Here is a 19,903-nt window from a genome sequence, read left to right on the forward strand (position 1 = left end):
TTTTGACATTTTTTTATTTACTTATTTAATAAATCATATTAATTAGTATGACATTTACTAGAGAGTGGGTTTTTAATGCATCCTTTATTAAATAATTTATTTTCTACTTTATTTTAATTACTAGGTGAAGATAGTGGATTTTATTAAAGGGATTTAGTTCACTTGGTTAAATAGAATGTGAATGTTGTAAATTTTTTGATATTGTGTTCATTTTTATGGATAAAAAAAGTAGTAGATTATAATATTATCATAATTGAATATTTACATATGTGTATTAAATATTTATTAATTATTATGTATTCATTTATTATAGTATTTATGAATTTAAATTTTGAAGAATTAAATTACACTTATCTCCCTTGACGTTTCATGAGGTTGCATAAACATTTTCATTTTTTTAACATCAACAGCAATCTCCCTTATATGGGGACTCAGTGCAATGTTTTTCAAATAATTAAGGGGTTAGTGTAGCTAGGGGTAGAAAAAAAAAAAGGTCCGTGCAATCCCACAAACTTTTAAGGAAGTTTAAATCAATTGGTTGAACAAAATGTGTGGATATGATAAACCTTTTAGTTCTTGTCTTTGATTTCTATGAATAAAAAAAATCTTACAAAATTTCAAGAGCTGTTAGGATAACTCATTCTTTTTAAAAATAACAATATTGATAACAATCTCCTTATATAAGACACAATGCAATGTTTTTAAAAAAAATAAAGAGGGTTAGTGTAGCTAGGGGTAGGAAAAAAAAAGAGATTTATGCAATCTCACTAAATTTTAAAGAAATTTAACTTAATTGATTGAACAAGGTATATGAGTTAGATAAACTTTTTGGTTTTTGCCTTCAATTTCTAAAGAAAAAAAATCTCACAAAATTTCAAAGTGTTAGTATAACTTACTCTTTTTGTAAAATAACAATATCATCTGTGACAAAAAAATTATTCATTTATAATTATTATTTCATTTATTATAAGTATTTATGTATACGGCACAAGTTTGAAAATGTTTCAAAAATTATTAATTTGTAATTATCATTAATATTGTTCAGGGGAGCTGGCGGGGGTAGAAAAAAAAATAGGAGGTTTGTGCAATCTTAGCAAATTTTAAGGTTGTCCGTGTAATTTATTCTTTTTAAAAATAAAATATGTGAAAATGAAATAAAAAACAAAGGGTAATTATTGTTTCATTTATCATATATAATTATCTATAGGCTACAAGTTTGATAATGTTTTGAATTTTTTTTTGTAGTTATCATTAATATCTTGTATATATAGCAAATTATATGTGTCTTATATAATTAAAAATAATTTTTTTTATAAAAGATTTATTATACTCATGAATTGTGTGTGTAGGCTGGGGTCCATGGATAAAATATGTTTTCGTTCTTTCTGAAAAATTTATCCACTATTTATCCCTTTAATTTTGAAATGTCAATTATTTGTCTCAAGCTTTATTCAAACTATTTTTACCTCTCTCTAAAAATACTATTTAAAGGATCAAAAGTGATGTATTTTAAATTTAAAAGAATTAAAAATAAACATTTCAGAATTAGAGACAACGAAAAAGAAAAAAAAAATAGAAATAGAGAGACTAAAACTAAACTTTAAAAACTTTAGCAGTACCAAAACATATTTTATCTTGTATATGTAAGATTTAATTGTAATCAGTTTTTTTTTTTTGAATGAATGGGAAAAAAAACCCCATTTTAATCAGTTGAAATTTTTTATTTTATAAAAATATAATATTTTTATACACCTATATAAAAATAATATTTTTTATACAACTGTTGAAATTATTTTAGTTTAATATTTTAAAAGAAATAAATGTTGTTATATATATATATATATATATATATATATATATATAATAAAATTTCAATTAAGAAATTGTAATTTTAGAGACTAATTAATATATATATTAATCAATTTAAATAATTAAATATTTTTATGAATATAAAAATGTTTTAAAAATATTTCTATAATTTATTTTATTACAAAATTCATTTTCAAAATACTTGTAAAATATATTAATTAGCTATAAATTGTAATTTAACCAGTTATTATCATATAAGCATAACATAAAAAAATATTGTGAATCACATGATTCTAAAGACTAGTTCAATATATTTGGCCAAAAAATGAAAGTAGCAACGAATTTAGCCATTGAATAATTTTCGTCGCAACAGTTCTGTTTCTAACTCGATCTAAATGGTTTTATATTATAACCTTAAAATTTCATCCTTTCGCAAAGGAAAACTATTATTATCTATTTGAACATTAGAGACTGCAAATGCAGTCGCTACACAACTTAAATTGGCCATAATCTTTGATTCCATCGCTAAAGTGGAATTTAAAGAGAAATATAGGACCGCAACTGTTTCAGTGGCTAAAAAACTATTTTTACATTAGTGACTGATTTATATTCAGTTGCTAAATTAAAAAATTAAAAATTTCATAGATGACAAAAATTTTACAAATCTGTCTAAAGTTAAAAATATGATATTTAAAAACGATTTTTTTATCTTGTGCAATATGTAAAATTTAAACGTAAAAAATAGTCAAATTTATATGTTAATAATTAGTTCATTTTAAATATTTTTATTATCATAATTTAAGAAATTTAATATACAAATAATTTAAGTTTATTTTTTCTTCACAAAATGGTTTATACTTCTAAATTTTAAATTTATTTTATTATTACATTAATTTTAGTTTTTATTAAATTGATTTAAATATATAAATATGGCTTTAATATGTTTTTAAACCCTTAAATTTGACATATAAATTTTGTTGTTGGTTCCCCCAAATTTAAAATTAGTCATTGTTATTTGAAAAAAAAAAACTTGCTTTAGTCCCTCCAGAGACACTAGAAATTTTGATTTTGTATTTTTTTATTTAACATACTACCACATGTGTGTTTTTCTTTTTAAATATTTTTTTGACAACGTTTGGGCGTATTACATGTGGATATAAGGACTATTTTTTTTATACAAATTACAAGGATTAAGAAATAAAATTTATATATTATTGACCAAGACCCAATTAGGTCCAACTATAATTGTTTATTAACCAAAACCCAAGTATAATACTAACTGATCAAGATCCAATAGACTCAAAGTATAACTCATAATTTACTAAGATACAATAGATCTCAAGTGTAATACTAATGATTTATCTAGATCTAATTTCGTCTAAATGTTACACTAATAAATGACAAAGACCCAATTATTAATGATTCACCAAGACATAATTACATTTAGGTGTTACACTAATGATTGATCAGACCTACTTATAGACCAATTATGTCAAAGTATAACATTAATGATTGAAGTGGTATACTAATGATTAATCAAAACCTAATTAGATTCAAGTGTAACACAAATTATTGACCAAGGCCTTTTTAAGCCCAACTATAACACTAATGATTGACAACTAAGATTGACTAAAGTTCAATAAAACCTAAGTGTAACATTAATTATTGACAAAAGCCAATAAAGCCCAAATGATTGACAAGATCTTAACATATGTGTAATTTGGTATAGAAGAAGAAGATTGCATAAATTGACACCTTAATTTGGCATTGTTTTCTTTCAAGTGGGGTGTTCTTTCTAGATTGGATTAGCTTATTTAAGTCCTTATGTTTTAGGATATTTATTTGGTTTATTATCCAATTGTGGTGTTGGATTTTACCATCCAATTTTATTAAATGACTCACACTTAGTATTTTTAGAGTGTAAATACACATTCAAAAACATTAAGTGGACAGTTTTGTAAAAGAAAAAAATTTGTAGCTTAATTTATGATGTTAGGGAAGGAAAATACTCAGAAATTTAGTATGCCTTACAAATTTTAAAATTTTCTAGTAATATATTGACAAAAATATAATTCCTTGTTGACATAAAGGTTGTTACTAACACTTAATTTGAGTTTTTGTGTAGTTTTCCATAATTGTAGTCAGGTTAAATATAATTGAATGTTGTGAATAGTTTGAATATGACTTTTAAATAGTTGTTATAAAAAAACAATAAACTTATCATATATACTAATTTGTAATTGAACAACAGTTTAAAAATTCTTTACATAAATTATGTTTAACAAAATTAACTAAAAAGTTAGTTGTAAGTTGAAAAATTAGTTAAAAATTGAAAAATTATTGAATTCAATTATAAGTATTAGATAAAACTAATTTTTGAAATAGTTAAAAAGTGTAAAAAAAAAAAAATCATGACTTATTTTTAAAAAAAGGATAATCAGAAAATTTGATAAATATATTAAGAATAAAAATAAAAAAAATATAAAAAACTAAAAATTAAAAGTTAGGATTTGAAAAAATGCTACTTTACTTTCATCAGTGTTTAAAAGAAATGTTGGAAACTAAAAAAAACTTATTTACTAAATGTCAAATAAGTTTTTAAATAGTAAAAAAAAGTTAAAAATTAACTAGATGTGTAGTCGATGCATATATTATTTGCTCTTTATATTTTTTTAAAAAGCAAATTTTGCCTTTATGCGCTAGTCTGAATTAACATGTGGTGAGCAGGAGCAGTAGCCTGATCTCAAAGTTAGTCTCCTATCTTGGGGGAACAAGTAAACAGTTTTCTTTCAACAGATATAACGGTTCCTTAACTGTCAACGTTTCATTGGTACTAACCTTGGACTGTAGGACTAGGAACCACCAAACCAGCACCAACTTTGGCCATGGCTGCCACCTCCACCACCCATTTGTTCCAAACCAGAATGTTCTTTCCACCTACGACAATTGCACCACTCACTTCTCCATTTTCCACGTTCCTTGGGCCACACCAGAGGCTCCTCTCAAAAGGGTGCAGACGCATTGGTCAAAGACGGAGATGTAGACACTCCATGTTTGTGAATGCAAAACTCCTTCTCAAAGATGGCACTCTGAGTGTCAATGGCAAGGATGCATTAAAGGGTGTGCCTGAGAATGTGGTTGTAACACCATTCACTGGTTCGTCGGCTTTCATAGGGGCAACTTGTGCTGATGCCAGTTCACGCCTTGTGTTCAAGCTTGGAGTCATTCAGTATGCATTTTTCTCTGTTGGGTAATATAGACTTGCAGATAATGTCAACAATTTTCTACTGATTATGTGAAATGGCTTATGATCACTTTCATGGTTTTAAATTGTTGTCCCTTAGCTGCAGTTATGACCGAATCTGCGACATTTGTCTGCAATTTCTCGCAATATTGCTAATTGCCATCCGGTTGTAACTATAGTTTAAAACCATGATCTCTTTGTTTTGCAATTTTGAGTGAATAATGAATCCACTTCATGTGTCCCCTTTTGATGCCCGTGGGCTCTTGTAAAGTGAAAGGGTGCACTTTAGATGGTAAAGCGTGGAGTTATAACTATTGATTAGAAGACTTGTCACGGTTGAGTTTGAGATTTTAGTAACTAATAGTTTATTACTTTATGACAACCTCATCTGTTGGCAACTAAAGTGCACCCTTGGAGGCAGGAGGTTTCCTGATGAGTATCCACTTTGGTCCATAGTTCTGCTACATATTCAAGATTATTATTTGCATACCAGCTCTTTTTTTTCTCTCTTTAATTTTCTCAATATGCTCTTAGAATTTAGCTATGTTTTTTCACTTCCGAATGTTTCCAAATGCACTCAAATTCATTGATAATAATGTATACAGGCTGCTTTGCAGTGGACATGTATTCTTATTTAATATAAACATAACATATGAATTGTTTACCTCTTTGTTTATATTATTTTGACAATTTATGTTTCTTTCTTCAAAAAGAAGTTAAAGCTACATTTGTAAAAGCATGAAAGTATAATGGATTCAGGTTCTTAATTCACACTAAGAAGGCAATAGCAAATTCAATAGTAAAATGACTTCTAGCAGTGTGTGTTAAACTCTAAACTAGTACACCCTATTTGGCATGCCTGCTAGGAGCTGTTCGTGACTTAATGTTCATTTTGGTTATGCTTAAGCTTTGAACACAATGTCAATCCACACTCCTGTTGTTTTTGACAGAAAATAAAAAAAATAAAGATAAAATCAATGACTATCTAAAAACTGCTCAACTACATTATAATATGAACTCAATAATCACTATATGTCTCTGGCTCTTTGTATGACAACCTGAATTCTTGATAAATTATTCTGCTAAGTCTGCCTATGAAAATGCTCAAAATGTTAATGCAGCAAAAGTTTTCATAGATTTGTTTTGAGTGATGCAGGGATGTCAGATTACTGTGCCTATACAGATTTAAAATTTGGTGGATGATACCACGAGTAGGAAACTCAGGGAGAGACATTCCTATTGAAACTCAGATGTTGCTCATGGAAGCAAGAGAAGGAAATTCACAATCATCCAAGGAACATAATTCATATTTCATTTTCTTGCCGGTTCTAGATGGTGAATTTAGAAGCAGCTTGCAAGGAAATTCATCTAATGAACTTGAGCTTTGTGTTGAAAGTGGTAAGACTTTAGCATATTTAACTATTCTCCATTTTTCTATTTAAAACTCTGTTCCTCTAACAATACACACGGAGTTGGACCATCTGGTTTCAACATCTTGTCGGTCTAGGCATCAACTCTGCAATTCAAGGAATTAAGAAAGTGATATCATTGAGAGTCCTTTACTTGCAATATGAGATCCTAAGTACCTAAACAACCACTTCTATCAATGAGGTTAAGTCTGGAGTCAAATGACTTCGCTTAATAGCAAAATGGATGGCAGTGTGTGGCAAAACCTACATATAAATCTGAGCCAACTCAACCAAGAAATAGTTGATAGACTAAAATTTCTGGCAAACTCAAATGATGAATTATCTTAAATATAATTCACAGGGAAGCATTGATATTTGAGTAACAAGAGAGCTGTTTTCCATTTCATCAGAGTTCATCATATTAGCTTAATTTCTTTCTCATTTTACTGCTATGCCACCCCTCATCTTGTTTTTATTACTTCTTTGAGTTCTAACGACTGGTGAAAAAAACCTTCTCAATTATATCTGTATCACAGTTTATCTGAAGGAGGTACACCAGCAAAATTCTTGATAATAGATGATGGATGGCAAGACACTGTGAATGAGTTTCAAAAAGATGGGGAGCCATTTATTGAAGGATCACAGTGAGCTTCTACTCTTAATCTTTTTTCTTCTGAAAATCAAATGCTTACCTACTGATTTCTTTGAAACTGTAGATTTGGTGGCAGATTAATCAGCATCAAAGAAAACAGTAAATTCCGAGCAGTGGGAGATGTAACTGAAAGTGGGGCACCGGTTAGTCTAAAGGATTTTGTTTCAGAAATCAAGAGCTCTTTTGGTCTCAAGTCAGGTTCCTGTACTTGGTTTTTTTTAGTATATATGTGTATTATAAAATTTTACACAGCCACATACTTATAACATGGCCTAAGAAAGGTTATTACTTGGTGAATGGTGATATACTGATATTAGACAAAAAAACCACATTCAACATAATCACTGTTATCCCTCCAATTAGGAAACTTGACCTTCTATTTCCTTTTATTCAATTTCAGGTATGTCTATGTATGGCATGCCCTATTGGGTTACTGGGGAGGGTTAGATCCAAATGCATCTGGAACCAAGAAGTATGATCCAAAACTTAGATATCCAGTACAGTCACCAGGGAATTTAGCAAATACAAGGGATTTATCTATTGATGCCATGGAGAAGTACGGTATCGGTGTCATGGATCCAGCTAAAATTTCAGAGTTTTATGATGATCTACACAGTTATCTTGTCTCTCAAAACATTGATGGAGTTAAGGTTGATGTTCAGAACATACTGGAAACAATTTCAAGTGGTCTAGGAGGTCGTGTTCTTCTCACTAGACGCTTTCAACAGGAGCTTGAAAAGTCCATATCTACTAACTTTCAGGACAATAGCATAATCTGCTGCATGGCTCATAACACAGACTCCACTTACCAGTACATACCTTAAGCACTGCTCTTTTCTACCAATTTATATCAATAATTGGGCATTCCGAATTAGCAATACCTGCTTTGCAGTTTGCACATTAAGACATGAATCATGCATATTGTATGCTAATCAGTTGGCAGCATTAGTATTTGCACAATCTATGTTGTCTTAAAAAGTTGCATCTCCCCACTATTTGTGGTGTGATATTATCAGGAACTGGACTTGCAAGGATCATTCATCTGAGCATGCATTTTTCCATGTTAAGTGTTCTTCAAGCAATGGCTTAAATATTGATTATTGAAATGGGGAAAAAAAGAGAAACGGGTAACACAAGTTCATGAATTTTGGCCTTTAGTACTTTTGGTAGGATTCCTCTAACATGCTTTTCAGTATTACCCAATTTCTTATACTTTAATGCATTATTCCCCTGGGATAATAATGTTGTCCCAACTTGGATTTGACAGCTCAAAACAAAGTGCAATCACACGAGCATCTGATGACTATTATCCGAAAAACCCCACAACTCAGTCTCTACATATAGCTGCTATAGCTTTCAACAGCATATTCTTTGGTGAAATTGTTGTACCGGACTGGGACATGTTCTATGTATCCTATGGAATCCTCACTATTTTCTCGACTTTAGAAACTTGTATCCAGAATCTGATTAAATTCTTTAACAAAATTTTCTAGAGTCTCCATGATGCAGCTGAGTTTCATGCAGTAGCTAGAGCAGTTGGAGGCTGTGGAGTATATGTAAGGTAAAAAATATTGCAACATGGAAATATAGAACCTCTCAAATGACTAGTAGTCAAAACATAATAATAACATGAAACTTTGTTTCACTTGGAGAGAAAGAAAGATAGATTGTGAACATTACATATTTTCTGGTCGTACTATATTAATTGCTCATAACACTGACTATCAAATGACTTGGACAATATGTTATAGTATTGAGCTTGCAGCAGTTGAACCATTCCAGATTTTGATTTCGTATACTTGTTCAAAGCTGAATTAAACTTGTTATCTCTATTATCAATTTTCTGTAGTGTTATAGCAGCAACTGACCACAACATGGCACTATGACAAACAGTGACAAACCGGGCCAGCATGATTTCAATGTACTGAAAAAGCTTGTACTTCCCGATGGATCAGTGCTCAGAGCCAGATATCCTGGGAGGCCATCGCGTGATTGTTTATTTATTGATCCAGTTATGGATAAGAAGAGGTACATCCTAAATTTATAATGCATAAGATTTTGACACATTTGCTGATTTACAATCCTCTTATCACTTTTATGATTTCATATCACAGCCTTCTCAAGATTTGGAACTTGAACAAATGTGGGGGAGTTGTAGGCATCTTTAATTGCCAAGGAACAGGTTCCTGGCCTGGCCTTGAAAGTAATGCTGAAGAAGACATCACTTTTGAGCTTTCAGGCAAGGTCTCTCCCTCAGATATTGAGTATTTTGAAGAGGTTTCAACAGGTCCATGGACTCAAGATTGTGCAGTTTTTCGCTTCAATACAGGTATGGTTTCAACTGTTTTGACAGTTCAGCAGGTCCATGCAAAGTATGATATGGTTTACCTTTTGCACAAGTAGCCATGCTTCATGTTAGTCACTTAGCAGGATGGTCAATGGACTATAGGTTTCTGTTTGAAATTTCAGGTTCTCTGACACGACTATCTAAGGAAGAATCATTTGATATCACATTAAAAGTATTGCAGTGTGAAGTGTTTACTGTATCTCCTATCATGGTAGGGGCTACACATCATTCATTCTTTTTATAAAACTACTAAAACTGAAGTGAACCTTTTTATGTGATATACACAGGTTTACAATCAAACTATTCAGTTTGCACCAATAGGACTAACAAACATGTATAACTCTGGTGGAGCTGTTGAAGCAGTTGACTCCAGTGATTCTTCTGGATCTAAAATACACATAACAGGTAGAGGAGGAGGTGACTTTGGAGCATACTCCAACTTAAAACCAAAGTCTTGCTATGTAAATTCTGAAGATTTGGAGTTCCAATTTAGAGAGGAAGATAATTTTTTTGGAGTAACAATTCGAGCTAAAACCAGTTCATGGGAAATCACCATCTGCTACTAAGACCATATTTTTCATGACAAGGCACAATCCCTTGGCTGACATTATCAATAAATTATGCTTGCAAAATCAGTCTTCAAGAGTAAATTTTATTATGGAAAAGCTAAATTGGGAGGGTCTAAAGTCTACTCCCACCGGCCTTAAATATAAGAAAAAAAAAAACACTTTTCTCTCTCTCAAATATAAATTTTTTTTAATTAAATTTATCTTATTTAATGTTATTATTTCTAAAATATTCTTTATTTAATTAATTTGTTAGTTTCAATGAATTTTTTTAATTCTTGATATCAAGATCCACTCCTTTCATGATTTCTGTGGATACTAAGCCTACACCAAACAATGGAGAGTGCTCATGAAAGGAAGAAATACTTTTTAACACAAATTTGAACTTGTTCGTTGACATAGAAGAGCTCTTGATTTTTCAGTTCGAAGGAGTTGTTGCTTCATTTGTGTTCATCAAATTGTTTTTAATTTTTTCCCTTTAAAATGTTAAGATTCAAACAAATTTTTGGGTTCTCTTGGGCTTAGGAGCCCCATACAGTTAAAAAAATTGCAATGTGTTTGATCCGAGACTAGTTACATTTTATTTGTGTAAATGTATAATTTTATCCACAAAAGTGGTAACCTGTGTTAATATGGTCCTTATGAGTTTGTGAGTATGTAATTTCATTCCAGAACATATAAGCTTTATGACAAATTAGACCTTCTAACATAAATTTGACCAAATTTGATTGAGGACTAAATTGTATAAAGTAAAGGTTAAAATAGTTTTTTCACCCTCCAATTTATTATTTTGATTTGATTTGACCATCTAATTTTTTTAGGTTCAGTTTTATCTTCTAAATTTTTAAAAAGATTATTCCGTTTAACACAATTAAATCTCAGCTCACTTAAGAAAAGAACATGTGAAGTCACGTGGATTCAGCCGTTATTAAACTTTATATTATTCATTTGATGCTTGTTCACTTTATATGATAAGAATAATCCTAGATGCATTAAAAGAATTCTACATAATTTGAAAATTTATTTTGTAATTCACGCAAAAGGATACTATTTTTATTTACATGTATTTTAGATCTTTCATAAAAAAAAATGTATTTTAGATCATATCTAGTTATATTCACCTCAAAAATATAAATTAAGATAATAAATTTATTTTCCAAGAGATTATTCGATGCACAGCAGATAATATAATAGTTTATCATATACTTATCTTACTCTTATCTAACTTTTTTCATCTTCAAGTAAAAAAAAAAAAAACTTCTGTGAATCTTATATCTTATCCTCAATTATTTAATTAGACTAACTAAATTACAAATTGCGGAACTTCTGGGCCTAGAGGGCCAATATTCTAGACTCAAACACGCCAATTACTTAACACATCTCATATTTTGCTTGGTGCACCTCCAAAGTTTCTAATATCTCCTTTTTACCCTTCTTATTCCTCTCTCCCACCACCTCCCTCCTAAACCACCACTATGGTGCGACCACCACTACTCATCCCTTCTTTTCTTTGCTCAAACCACCACCTCATCGCCACCTAAACGCATCTCACTAATGCCTAGATTTGTGCACCCTTCTTTCCTCCACTCGCACTATCACCCCGGCACCTCCTAGATCTATGCACATCGCAACCAGAGAAAGTCTTCCAGTGAGGTGTGCAAATGTGAGTGTGAGGAGAGGCAAGAAAGCGAGGCGAGTGAAGTGTGTGTTAGTGTGATAGTGAGGTTTGGTAAAAAGGATGAAGGTTAGGGAAGAAAGGGTAAGTGCAGTGCTAAGTTTTGGTATCTCTGATCCCATTACGGATTGCGTAATACATAATGTATTTTTTGTATTATAGACTGTTCAATATGTAATATAAAAAATACATTACAAATTATTCAATCTGTAGTATAAATGCATTATGGATTATTCAACCCGTAATGTAATTTTTTGTATTACGAACTGCTAAATCCAAATACAAAAAAATGCATTACAGAATTGTTCAATTCATAGTACAAATGCATTAAAAATTGAGCAATTGGTAATATATTTGGTGGGTGTGCACCAATGATGGTGGGGCCTGGATGGGTTTCACGTGCAGTTTCATGGAGGTGATGGAATGAAGTTGTGCGCATGAGACGCACGGATCTGGTGATGATGGTGTTGTGTTTGGTCACGTGGGTGCAAGCATGATGGCGGTTTGATGAAAGTTCAAGGAGGAGGTAGTGGGAGAGAGGAAAAAGAAGGATAAAAAGGGTATATTCAATTTTTTGGAGGTGCGTTAAGTAAAAAATGGGATGCAAACACGTATCAAATGTATAGTTGTAGTATAATCTTAAAGGAGAGAAGAAAGGAAGTGATAAGGGAGAGGGAAGGAATGTGGGAAAAGTTATTAGATAATTCAGGAGTATTAAATTTCTATGGTTTCAATTAATCCATGACACATATTTAAATTTTTTAATCTAAAAATATTAATAACACTTAATTATATACTATTATCATGTTTTTTTATTCATTTTTTAAATTATATATCATATTATATAATCTAGAAGTAGCTAATAATAATTTATCCAAAATGTGGAGAGAGAAAGTGGGTATAGTATAACGAAAACGTATTCCTTTGCCTCACCTGGAACTGTTTAAATTTAATTTTGATTCCTAATCATCATTTTCCCTTCTTTTTATTCTCTGCACAACAATTCGAGATTCCAACCATCGATCTCAATTTTCAACCTTAACCTCTAAGAATGTCTTACGCTTATCTCTTCAAATACATCATCATCGGTGACACCGGTAATTTTCAATCACTCTGATCTCGCTTTCAATTCCCTCAATTCAATTCCGATTCGACTTTTGCGTTTCAATTCTTAAACCAATGATTTGATGCATAACATGATAGTTAAGGAGATTTGATTGTATTTCTCTGCTCTTATGAAGGGTTCCAATTCTAATATTCTATCGTGTGTGGTCACAGTTATGTGTTTCTCCAAATATCATTATTATCTTCTAATGAGTTACATATTGAAAAAATAAAATAAAAATATGATAAAATTGTGAATGCTTTTTATTCTGTGGTTGTGGTAGTACCTGCTTCTAAACACTCCTCTGCTTCACATGATTTAACTATACTGGACTCTTTATTCAAGCTGTGATTACAATCATGGTTGTCAAACTCTCAAGTTAACTAGTATACTCATAGAGTGTACGGTTCTAGGTAGAGAAACGTCAAACTCTTTTTTGGATAAACTCTCTGAATCAAGAACCAAGTTTGAAATCAAATTATTTGAAGAAATTAACTCCTTTTTGAAATGTTTTCACCTTAGGAACTTATATTTTTATGAATGATTTGGTAATTTATGTAGTTTATTCTTATTTAGTACTAATGTACTATCACATCTTATTATTGTGGTTTGCTACTTTGCTTTATTAAGCAGTTGAAATGTTTGATTACTGTTGTGTTAAGGGTATTATGTTATGCATTACAAATAGGTTTAAATATTATTTTTTATAATAGGTAAGCTCTTATGAGTCTACGAGTTTATGCAAATTCTTGAGTTTGACAACCTTGAATCTTGATTACAATTTTATCTTGGAAGAGTTTTCTAATTTAATGTATACTTTATTGTTGTTTACATTTTGTTAACTAAAAATATGAAACATTAAATGTTAGTACATTATAGTTTGTTTGTTCCTTTGTTCTATCGGTGTATTTTGGTTACCATGTATATAGTAGTTCATGTGGAGAGGACTGAGTCTAGCTCTTCTTATTTATTTATTTATTTATTTTTGGTTTCTGCAGGAGTTGGAAAGTCTTGTCTTCTACTTCAATTCACGGACAAGCGCTTTCAGCCCGTCCATGACTTGACCATCGGTGTTGAATTTGGTGCCAGGATGATCACAATTGATAACAAGCCAATCAAGTTGCAAATATGGGATACGGTTTGTTTAACCCTTTCACAGAGCTTGGACATAATACAATTAGTTCAAATTTAGAAATTTGTGAAACATTTTTGTGATCAAATATAGCCCAATTCACCTAGTAGGATAAGACTATTGTTGTTTCATTTGTTGGTGTCAGTAATTGTCTACACTCCATGGTGGTGTCAGCTTAGATTGATTATCCAGATTTTGCTGGTGGAATATATTTTTCCTTAGTTGCTTGACTTATATAGTTTGTGTTTAAGGCACTGAGTTTCCTCGTAATATTGCAGGCTGGTCAAGAATCATTCAGATCTATTACAAGGTCTTATTACAGAGGGGCTGCAGGTGCATTGCTTGTTTATGATATAACCAGGTATCCTCTGATTTGCACTTCTACATTGAAATGCTAAAATAAAATAATTAGTTTCATTTATAAAGAAATTACTTTCTTTTAGGAATCTAACGTCTTAAAAATAAAGTGTATATTATGTAGCCCAGCACTTCAGAGATGATATATAAATCATTTTAATCAAAATGATTTCTTTTTATTTCTACAAATAATCTTTTTAAACACAATTGAAGTGAATTTTAAACTTAGTCATATGAAGATATGATGTGCTCTTCTAACAAATATCCTTATATTGAAAAAGTATATTGGTAGAAAACAGCATTTTCTAAGTTGTTGTTTGCTGAGGAGATACATGTTTCTGAGCTTAATCAGCTTATTTAATTTGATTGGGGGTAATTTGGTGCATCCTTGTTTATGTGGTTGTATATGAGGATTTTGTGTTCTTTATCTTGAATAAGGCGATAAATGTTGCTGACCTGTATTTACCAATAGGAGGGAGACATTTAATCATTTGGCTAGCTGGTTGGAAGATGCAAGACAGCATGCAAATGCAAATATGACTATTATGCTGATTGGCAACAAGTGTGATCTTGCTCATAGAAGGGCTGTAAGCACAGAGGAAGGCGAGCAATTTGCAAAGGAGCATGGATTGATCTTCATGGAGGCCTCAGCAAAAACTGCTCAGAATGTTGAAGAGGTCAAAAGTCACATCATATAACATCTTGAATTTTTTTTTCATCTATCTCCTCATCCTCACTCCCACAAGAAAAGTCAGATTTCCAACATATCTAAGCTTATAGGTTAACTGCATGCTAGGTGACACACTAATAGTAGATCTACGCCCATCCAGCAGAAGCTACAAAGAGTTGCTTGTGTTGTTTTTTTTTTCCTTTCAAATCTGACGTGAAAATAATAATGAGACCTGAGTTGGGGATGTGTATCATAACAAACCATAAATATCTTGGAAAATTATCTATATGGAAGTTTTGATATAGCCTATCCTCTTGCAGGCATTCATAAAAACAGCTGCAACCATATACAAAAAGATTCAAGATGGAGTTTTTGATGTATCAAATGAGGTCAGTTTCTTTCTTTTCAGCCTTTTGTCATTCTTTACCTCCGCATCACTTTTATGGAAATTTCACATTATTTATATTGGAATATGGACTATGGAGAATTAGTGGGATATTTAATTTCAGTCTACTTTGTGTTTTTACAATCTGTGGATGCATTTTGGGGATAATGATTCGAAAGTGAAAAACATTCTCCTGATTCAAAGAGCAAATACTTAATATGCTGATAAATTTCGTGTGGTTTCAGTCTTATGGAATAAAAGTAGGATATGGTGGAATTCCTGGACCTTCTGGAGGTAGGGATGGCCCTTCTGCTTCGGCTGGAGGTTGCTGCAGTTGAAGAGAACCTATCAGAACCTATCTGCATCAATGTAGTCCTTTATGTCTTCTCTTATTTTGGGTTTGGATATGAAGATATATATGTTCTACGTCCATTCATAAAATCAGATAATTGTATAATGTTTTCTTTTTAATCTTGACTTTGTTTCGTTGACGTGAACTGATAATTTGTCTATATTTGTGTGCATAGTTAATTGATCTGTTGTTTCATTTTTATTATAGTGTGTTACTGTGTTTAGTTAATTGATCTGTTCTTTCATTCTTCTTATTTATAGTGTGTTTGGTTCTCTGCTTTGATAACGCACGTTCATATTAATTTCGTCCAATACGCATAAGCGAGTAATATTTCTTCCAAAGATGTGTCAGGTGACCTGACATTGGATGAGAAACCAAACAGCATTTAGTTCTGTTGAAATATTAAGTTATAACCTTTTTACTCTGGCTGCGTTTAGGAGTTTGTTAAAATTTGCATGACTTCTCAATTCTGGGGTGGAGTAATTTGTAATTTCTCCTGAGAAGAATAGTAAAGGATCTTTTGACTTTACCATCTGAAACAGTTTTGTTTTTTACCATACAACAGCACTACAACTTAACCTTGTTTTGTGACTGAGAAAGTCAAAGTGTCATTCAAGTCCAGTAAATGCTGAAATGTGAAGCTGGGTAAAACATTTTTTACATTTAATTACCCAAAACATGACGGATGAGCTATTCATAAGCTATTGGTAGAATTCGTTGCAGTTTTGCAACCACATAAATTTCTAAAGACACTTGTATTAAGTATGACATCTTGCATGAGAAAAATATATTTGAGACTTAAAATTCTGAACATTAAAGGGTTTGATATACGTTGAAGGATAGTCATAGCATAAACAAAACAGAACAAGGGATTTGATAATCGATGCGCAAAACAAAATGCTTTAGAGGTGAAGTGGGGGGGTTGGGTTATGAGCCTAATTATGGGGTAGTGCGTGAGATCAAAATTTGTCTATTTATTTTGTAATAAATCTTATAACTATTTCGTAGAGTGAGTATTTTTGTGTAATTTAAATATTTCCTATTTTTAGCTAAAAAAAATACAGCTCAAGAGGAAATGGACATAGAGGATAATGTACTAATTGCAAGACTTTTATTTTCGGGTCATCTATTCATGACTTTGTCTCTAACTTGTTTATGTTGCATGATGTTTATAGAACTTGTACACCATGCAAAGAACTTGCTGAGGGTGTTAGCTAACTTCAGTTTTCGTTTAGTTGCTGAAATCAAACTCTACGTAAGGGACATATTCTGCTCATGGCATTTTGAATCTAAAACACCAACTTCTATTTATACGTCGAGTCTATCTCGGCAACATATGAAAAAACTAGCATGAAAAGTATTTTGGAAACTTACTTTGATTATTCATGTGCATAACCAAAAAAAAAAAAGTAATAACTATACTGATGAGAGAAATTAAAAGAATTGAAATTTTAAAAAAATATTTGAAAAATTAATAAGAATATTTCTCATTAACGTTAGGGATAATTTCAGAAAACAAAAAATTTAAGAAAATTTCATATTATCAACTAAGTTAAGGAAATGGATTCAATGACTTTGAGGAGGAAAAGTCACTATAACTTTTGGGTAGGAAGTCATTGTGACTTTTCTCATTTTTAGGCTATTGGATTAACTTGATGGTCTAAATTTTGTCACTTGTATTAAAACTTATTTTTAATTTGATTATTTAGCTTTATATTTTTAATATTTTAATACCATAAAATATACTACTAAGCATAAGCATGTAAATTAATTAGTGCAAGAATTATTTTAGTTTAACTAATAGTTTGTATTGTTCAAGTTGTTAGAATTTTTTTACAATTATTAAACTTTCAAAAAATTCATCAAAAAAGAAACCCAATATTTTTCTTTTTTACACACATCACTGGTATCTTTCATGTTTCAGGAAAGTAATGTTGCTCAAGTAAGATTGTTATGAATGGTAAAATTCTCCTTGAAAACTAAACTACAGTTTAAATTGAAATAACTCTCCAATTAATCTACAAATTCATTAGTATTTTTTATGATATCAAAATATAAAATTTAAATTAATAATTAATTACAAAATCTTTTAAAATAAGTAGCAAAATTTAAACTATCAGATTAATCTAATGGTTTAAAATGAAAAAAAAGGTCACTGTGAGTTGTGACTTTCTCTCCACAGAGTCACTTCCTTATTTTTCATTCAATTGTTGGCGACGTATTTAACAAGATGTCATTATATAAATCATTATTTAGGTTGTTGCTTACTTGTAAAAAATAAGAAAAAAATCACTCTAACTTTCTCTCTTCAAAGTCACTGAATTTGTGTCCCTAAATTAATCAATTTCTTTAATCTTATTAGATTTTTTTTAAAAGAATCGGAGAGAATATTAATTTTATAACCCAAATAATTAGATAATTAGTAGAGAACTAATGCCCAGTCACATTTTCTTTTAAAAAAATTATAATGGAAGTTCCAATTATTAGTTGGAATCAAAGCATTATTACTGTATGAGGATAGATATGTAGGATTATGGAACTGGGGAAGGGAGGCAAGAGGATCTCACGATTGCATCGACCTCAGTGGTGGACTTACAGTCACTTCAGGGTGTACACTTGCATTTTCTTATTTTTTAAAATTTACTAAATTTATAAATAAAATTTTATATTTTTATATTTTATTCATCTATATTTATATAATTGAATTCACTGATTTTATTTTTAATAATTTACATTTATTGACTTAGGGTTAGATTCGTCATTGATCGCCATAATTCTCATATTCCCTCCTTTTTAGGGATTTTTATATGTTTTATTTTTTCCCAAACCCCCAAACAAATGATGCATCCATCAAATCCTGTGAGAAACAAATGTGGGTCATGATTGATAACGCCTTAGTGAAGAGCCGTCAATATTCCTTATTGCATGAAACTTTATGACAAAGACAACGTATGATAATGCCTTAAGGGCAGGGAACTTGTGAAAGCGCCATGACAATGTTTGATCCATTAATTTTAACAACATGATGAGGTTGAGAGACCATTTTTCTTTTTTTGAGAGGGGGTTGAGAGACCATAGGTTGTAATGTTTTCTAATTTTTCTTTTCAATGCACATGCAATGCAAGAACTTCAGAGGAGGGATAATTGTGGTGTGATCCATTTTTTCTCTATACTAAGAAAGAACCGTATAAACAGATTGCTCATTGTTCTATCATCTCTGTCCTTGATGGTCCATTCATCACCTGCTTCATTAGGTTGATCTAAGGAAAAAGTTATAAGATTAAATTATTAGTTAAAAAGAGAAAAGAGATGAAAGATATTGTGGTTTGAATTCTCTCTTCCATCAACAGAAACTAATAAAACTAACACTATTCGATATAAAAAATAATAATCAATCTCCTAAAACTAAAACTTCATATCATACTTCCCCTCGTAATGCAATACAACATTTTAATTTTAAGGAAATGACACTGTTTTGTGAAATTGGTAGGAGGATGCAATTTTTTTTTTCCATTTGAAGCATAATATAAATGCCAATTAAGATGACACAATTTTATGATTTTCCATTTGTTAAAGTTTTTTCTTTTTCATAACTTGATGCACATGGCTAATGATCCTCCAACTTCTTGCTGCCTTATTAGACTAACGAGGATGTAAAAATCTGGCAAATTCTATAGAATTCACAAAAAAAAAAAAATGTTAAACAACAAGATTAATATCAACACACGGGTCTACACATTTAAATTAGAAGGCAAAAATTGTCATGGATTTTCTATTTAGTGTTTTGTCTTTTTTGATATGGAGTTTGCTAAAAGTTAAGGCATAGTGTTTAATTTTATATGGTTGCAATTGTAATATAGTGTATCATAATGAGACATTCTTAGTCAGCAAACTTCTAAATTATAATGATATATATATATATATATATATATATATATATATATATATATATATATATATATATATATATATATATATATATATATATATATATATAACTAAGGTACAAGGAAAAAAGAATGATATCCCTTGACACCAGATGCATCGGAAGCATTTATATTTTCTTATAAAATTAAATTATTTCATACGCTAATTGAACAGTAAAGGAATACGTTATCAAAAACAAAAGCAAATTACCAAGTCTACATCTCTATCTTAAGGATTAAATATGCAAAATATTAAGAAATGGTACAGTTCATT

General features: G+C 30.6%; 2 protein-coding genes across 3 annotated transcripts; both read left to right on the top strand.

The window, feature by feature from the left end:
* Window positions 1-4,562: 4,562 nt before the first annotated feature.
* Window positions 4,563-10,096, top strand: LOC114367710 (probable galactinol--sucrose galactosyltransferase 2). The gene is made up of 11 exons (XM_028324905.1): window positions 4,563-5,038; window positions 6,210-6,451; window positions 6,974-7,106; window positions 7,179-7,307; window positions 7,515-7,925; window positions 8,382-8,523; window positions 8,608-8,675; window positions 9,008-9,142; window positions 9,229-9,443; window positions 9,584-9,672; window positions 9,749-10,096. The coding sequence occupies exons 1-11, from the start codon at window positions 4,695-4,697 to the stop codon at window positions 10,025-10,027; spliced, it is 2,187 nt and encodes a 728-aa protein (XP_028180706.1). The 5' UTR covers window positions 4,563-4,694; the 3' UTR covers window positions 10,028-10,096.
* Window positions 10,097-12,579: 2,483 nt separating this feature from the next.
* Window positions 12,580-15,907, top strand: LOC114425500 (ras-related protein RABB1c). 2 transcript variants are annotated; one of them, XM_028392442.1, is made up of 6 exons: window positions 12,580-12,799; window positions 13,806-13,945; window positions 14,218-14,300; window positions 14,769-14,973; window positions 15,287-15,355; window positions 15,597-15,907. In XM_028392442.1, the coding sequence occupies exons 1-6, from the start codon at window positions 12,754-12,756 to the stop codon at window positions 15,687-15,689; spliced, it is 636 nt and encodes a 211-aa protein (XP_028248243.1). In that variant the 5' UTR covers window positions 12,580-12,753; the 3' UTR covers window positions 15,690-15,907. The 2 variants fall into 2 exon arrangements, with proteins under 2 accessions (XP_028248243.1, XP_028248244.1); XM_028392443.1 differs by lacking the exon at window positions 12,580-12,799 and adding an exon at window positions 13,138-13,220.
* Window positions 15,908-19,903: the final 3,996 nt, after the last annotated feature.

The sequence above is a fragment of the Glycine soja genome, chromosome 9 (genome assembly GCF_004193775.1).
Source record: "Glycine soja cultivar W05 chromosome 9, ASM419377v2, whole genome shotgun sequence".
NCBI classification, from domain to species: Eukaryota; Viridiplantae; Streptophyta; class Magnoliopsida; order Fabales; family Fabaceae; genus Glycine; species Glycine soja.

Bases quoted from the DNA above. Each gene is read 5' to 3' on its own strand.
- LOC114367710 (XM_028324905.1), top strand. From the start codon at position 4,695: ATGGCTGCCACCTCCACCACCCATTTGTTCCAAACCAGAATGTTCTTT. The intron at 7,308-7,514 runs GTCAGGTTCCTG...ATTCAATTTCAG, and splicing joins AAGAGCTCTTTTGGTCTCAA to GTATGTCTATGTATGGCATG. The intron at 9,143-9,228 runs GTACATCCTAAA...TTCATATCACAG, and splicing joins CCAGTTATGGATAAGAAGAG to CCTTCTCAAGATTTGGAACT.
- LOC114425500 (XM_028392442.1), top strand. From the start codon at position 12,754: ATGTCTTACGCTTATCTCTTCAAATACATCATCATCGGTGACACCG. The intron at 14,301-14,768 runs GTATCCTCTGAT...ATTTACCAATAG, and splicing joins CTTGTTTATGATATAACCAG to GAGGGAGACATTTAATCATT. The intron at 14,974-15,286 runs GTCAAAAGTCAC...ATCCTCTTGCAG, and splicing joins CTGCTCAGAATGTTGAAGAG to GCATTCATAAAAACAGCTGC.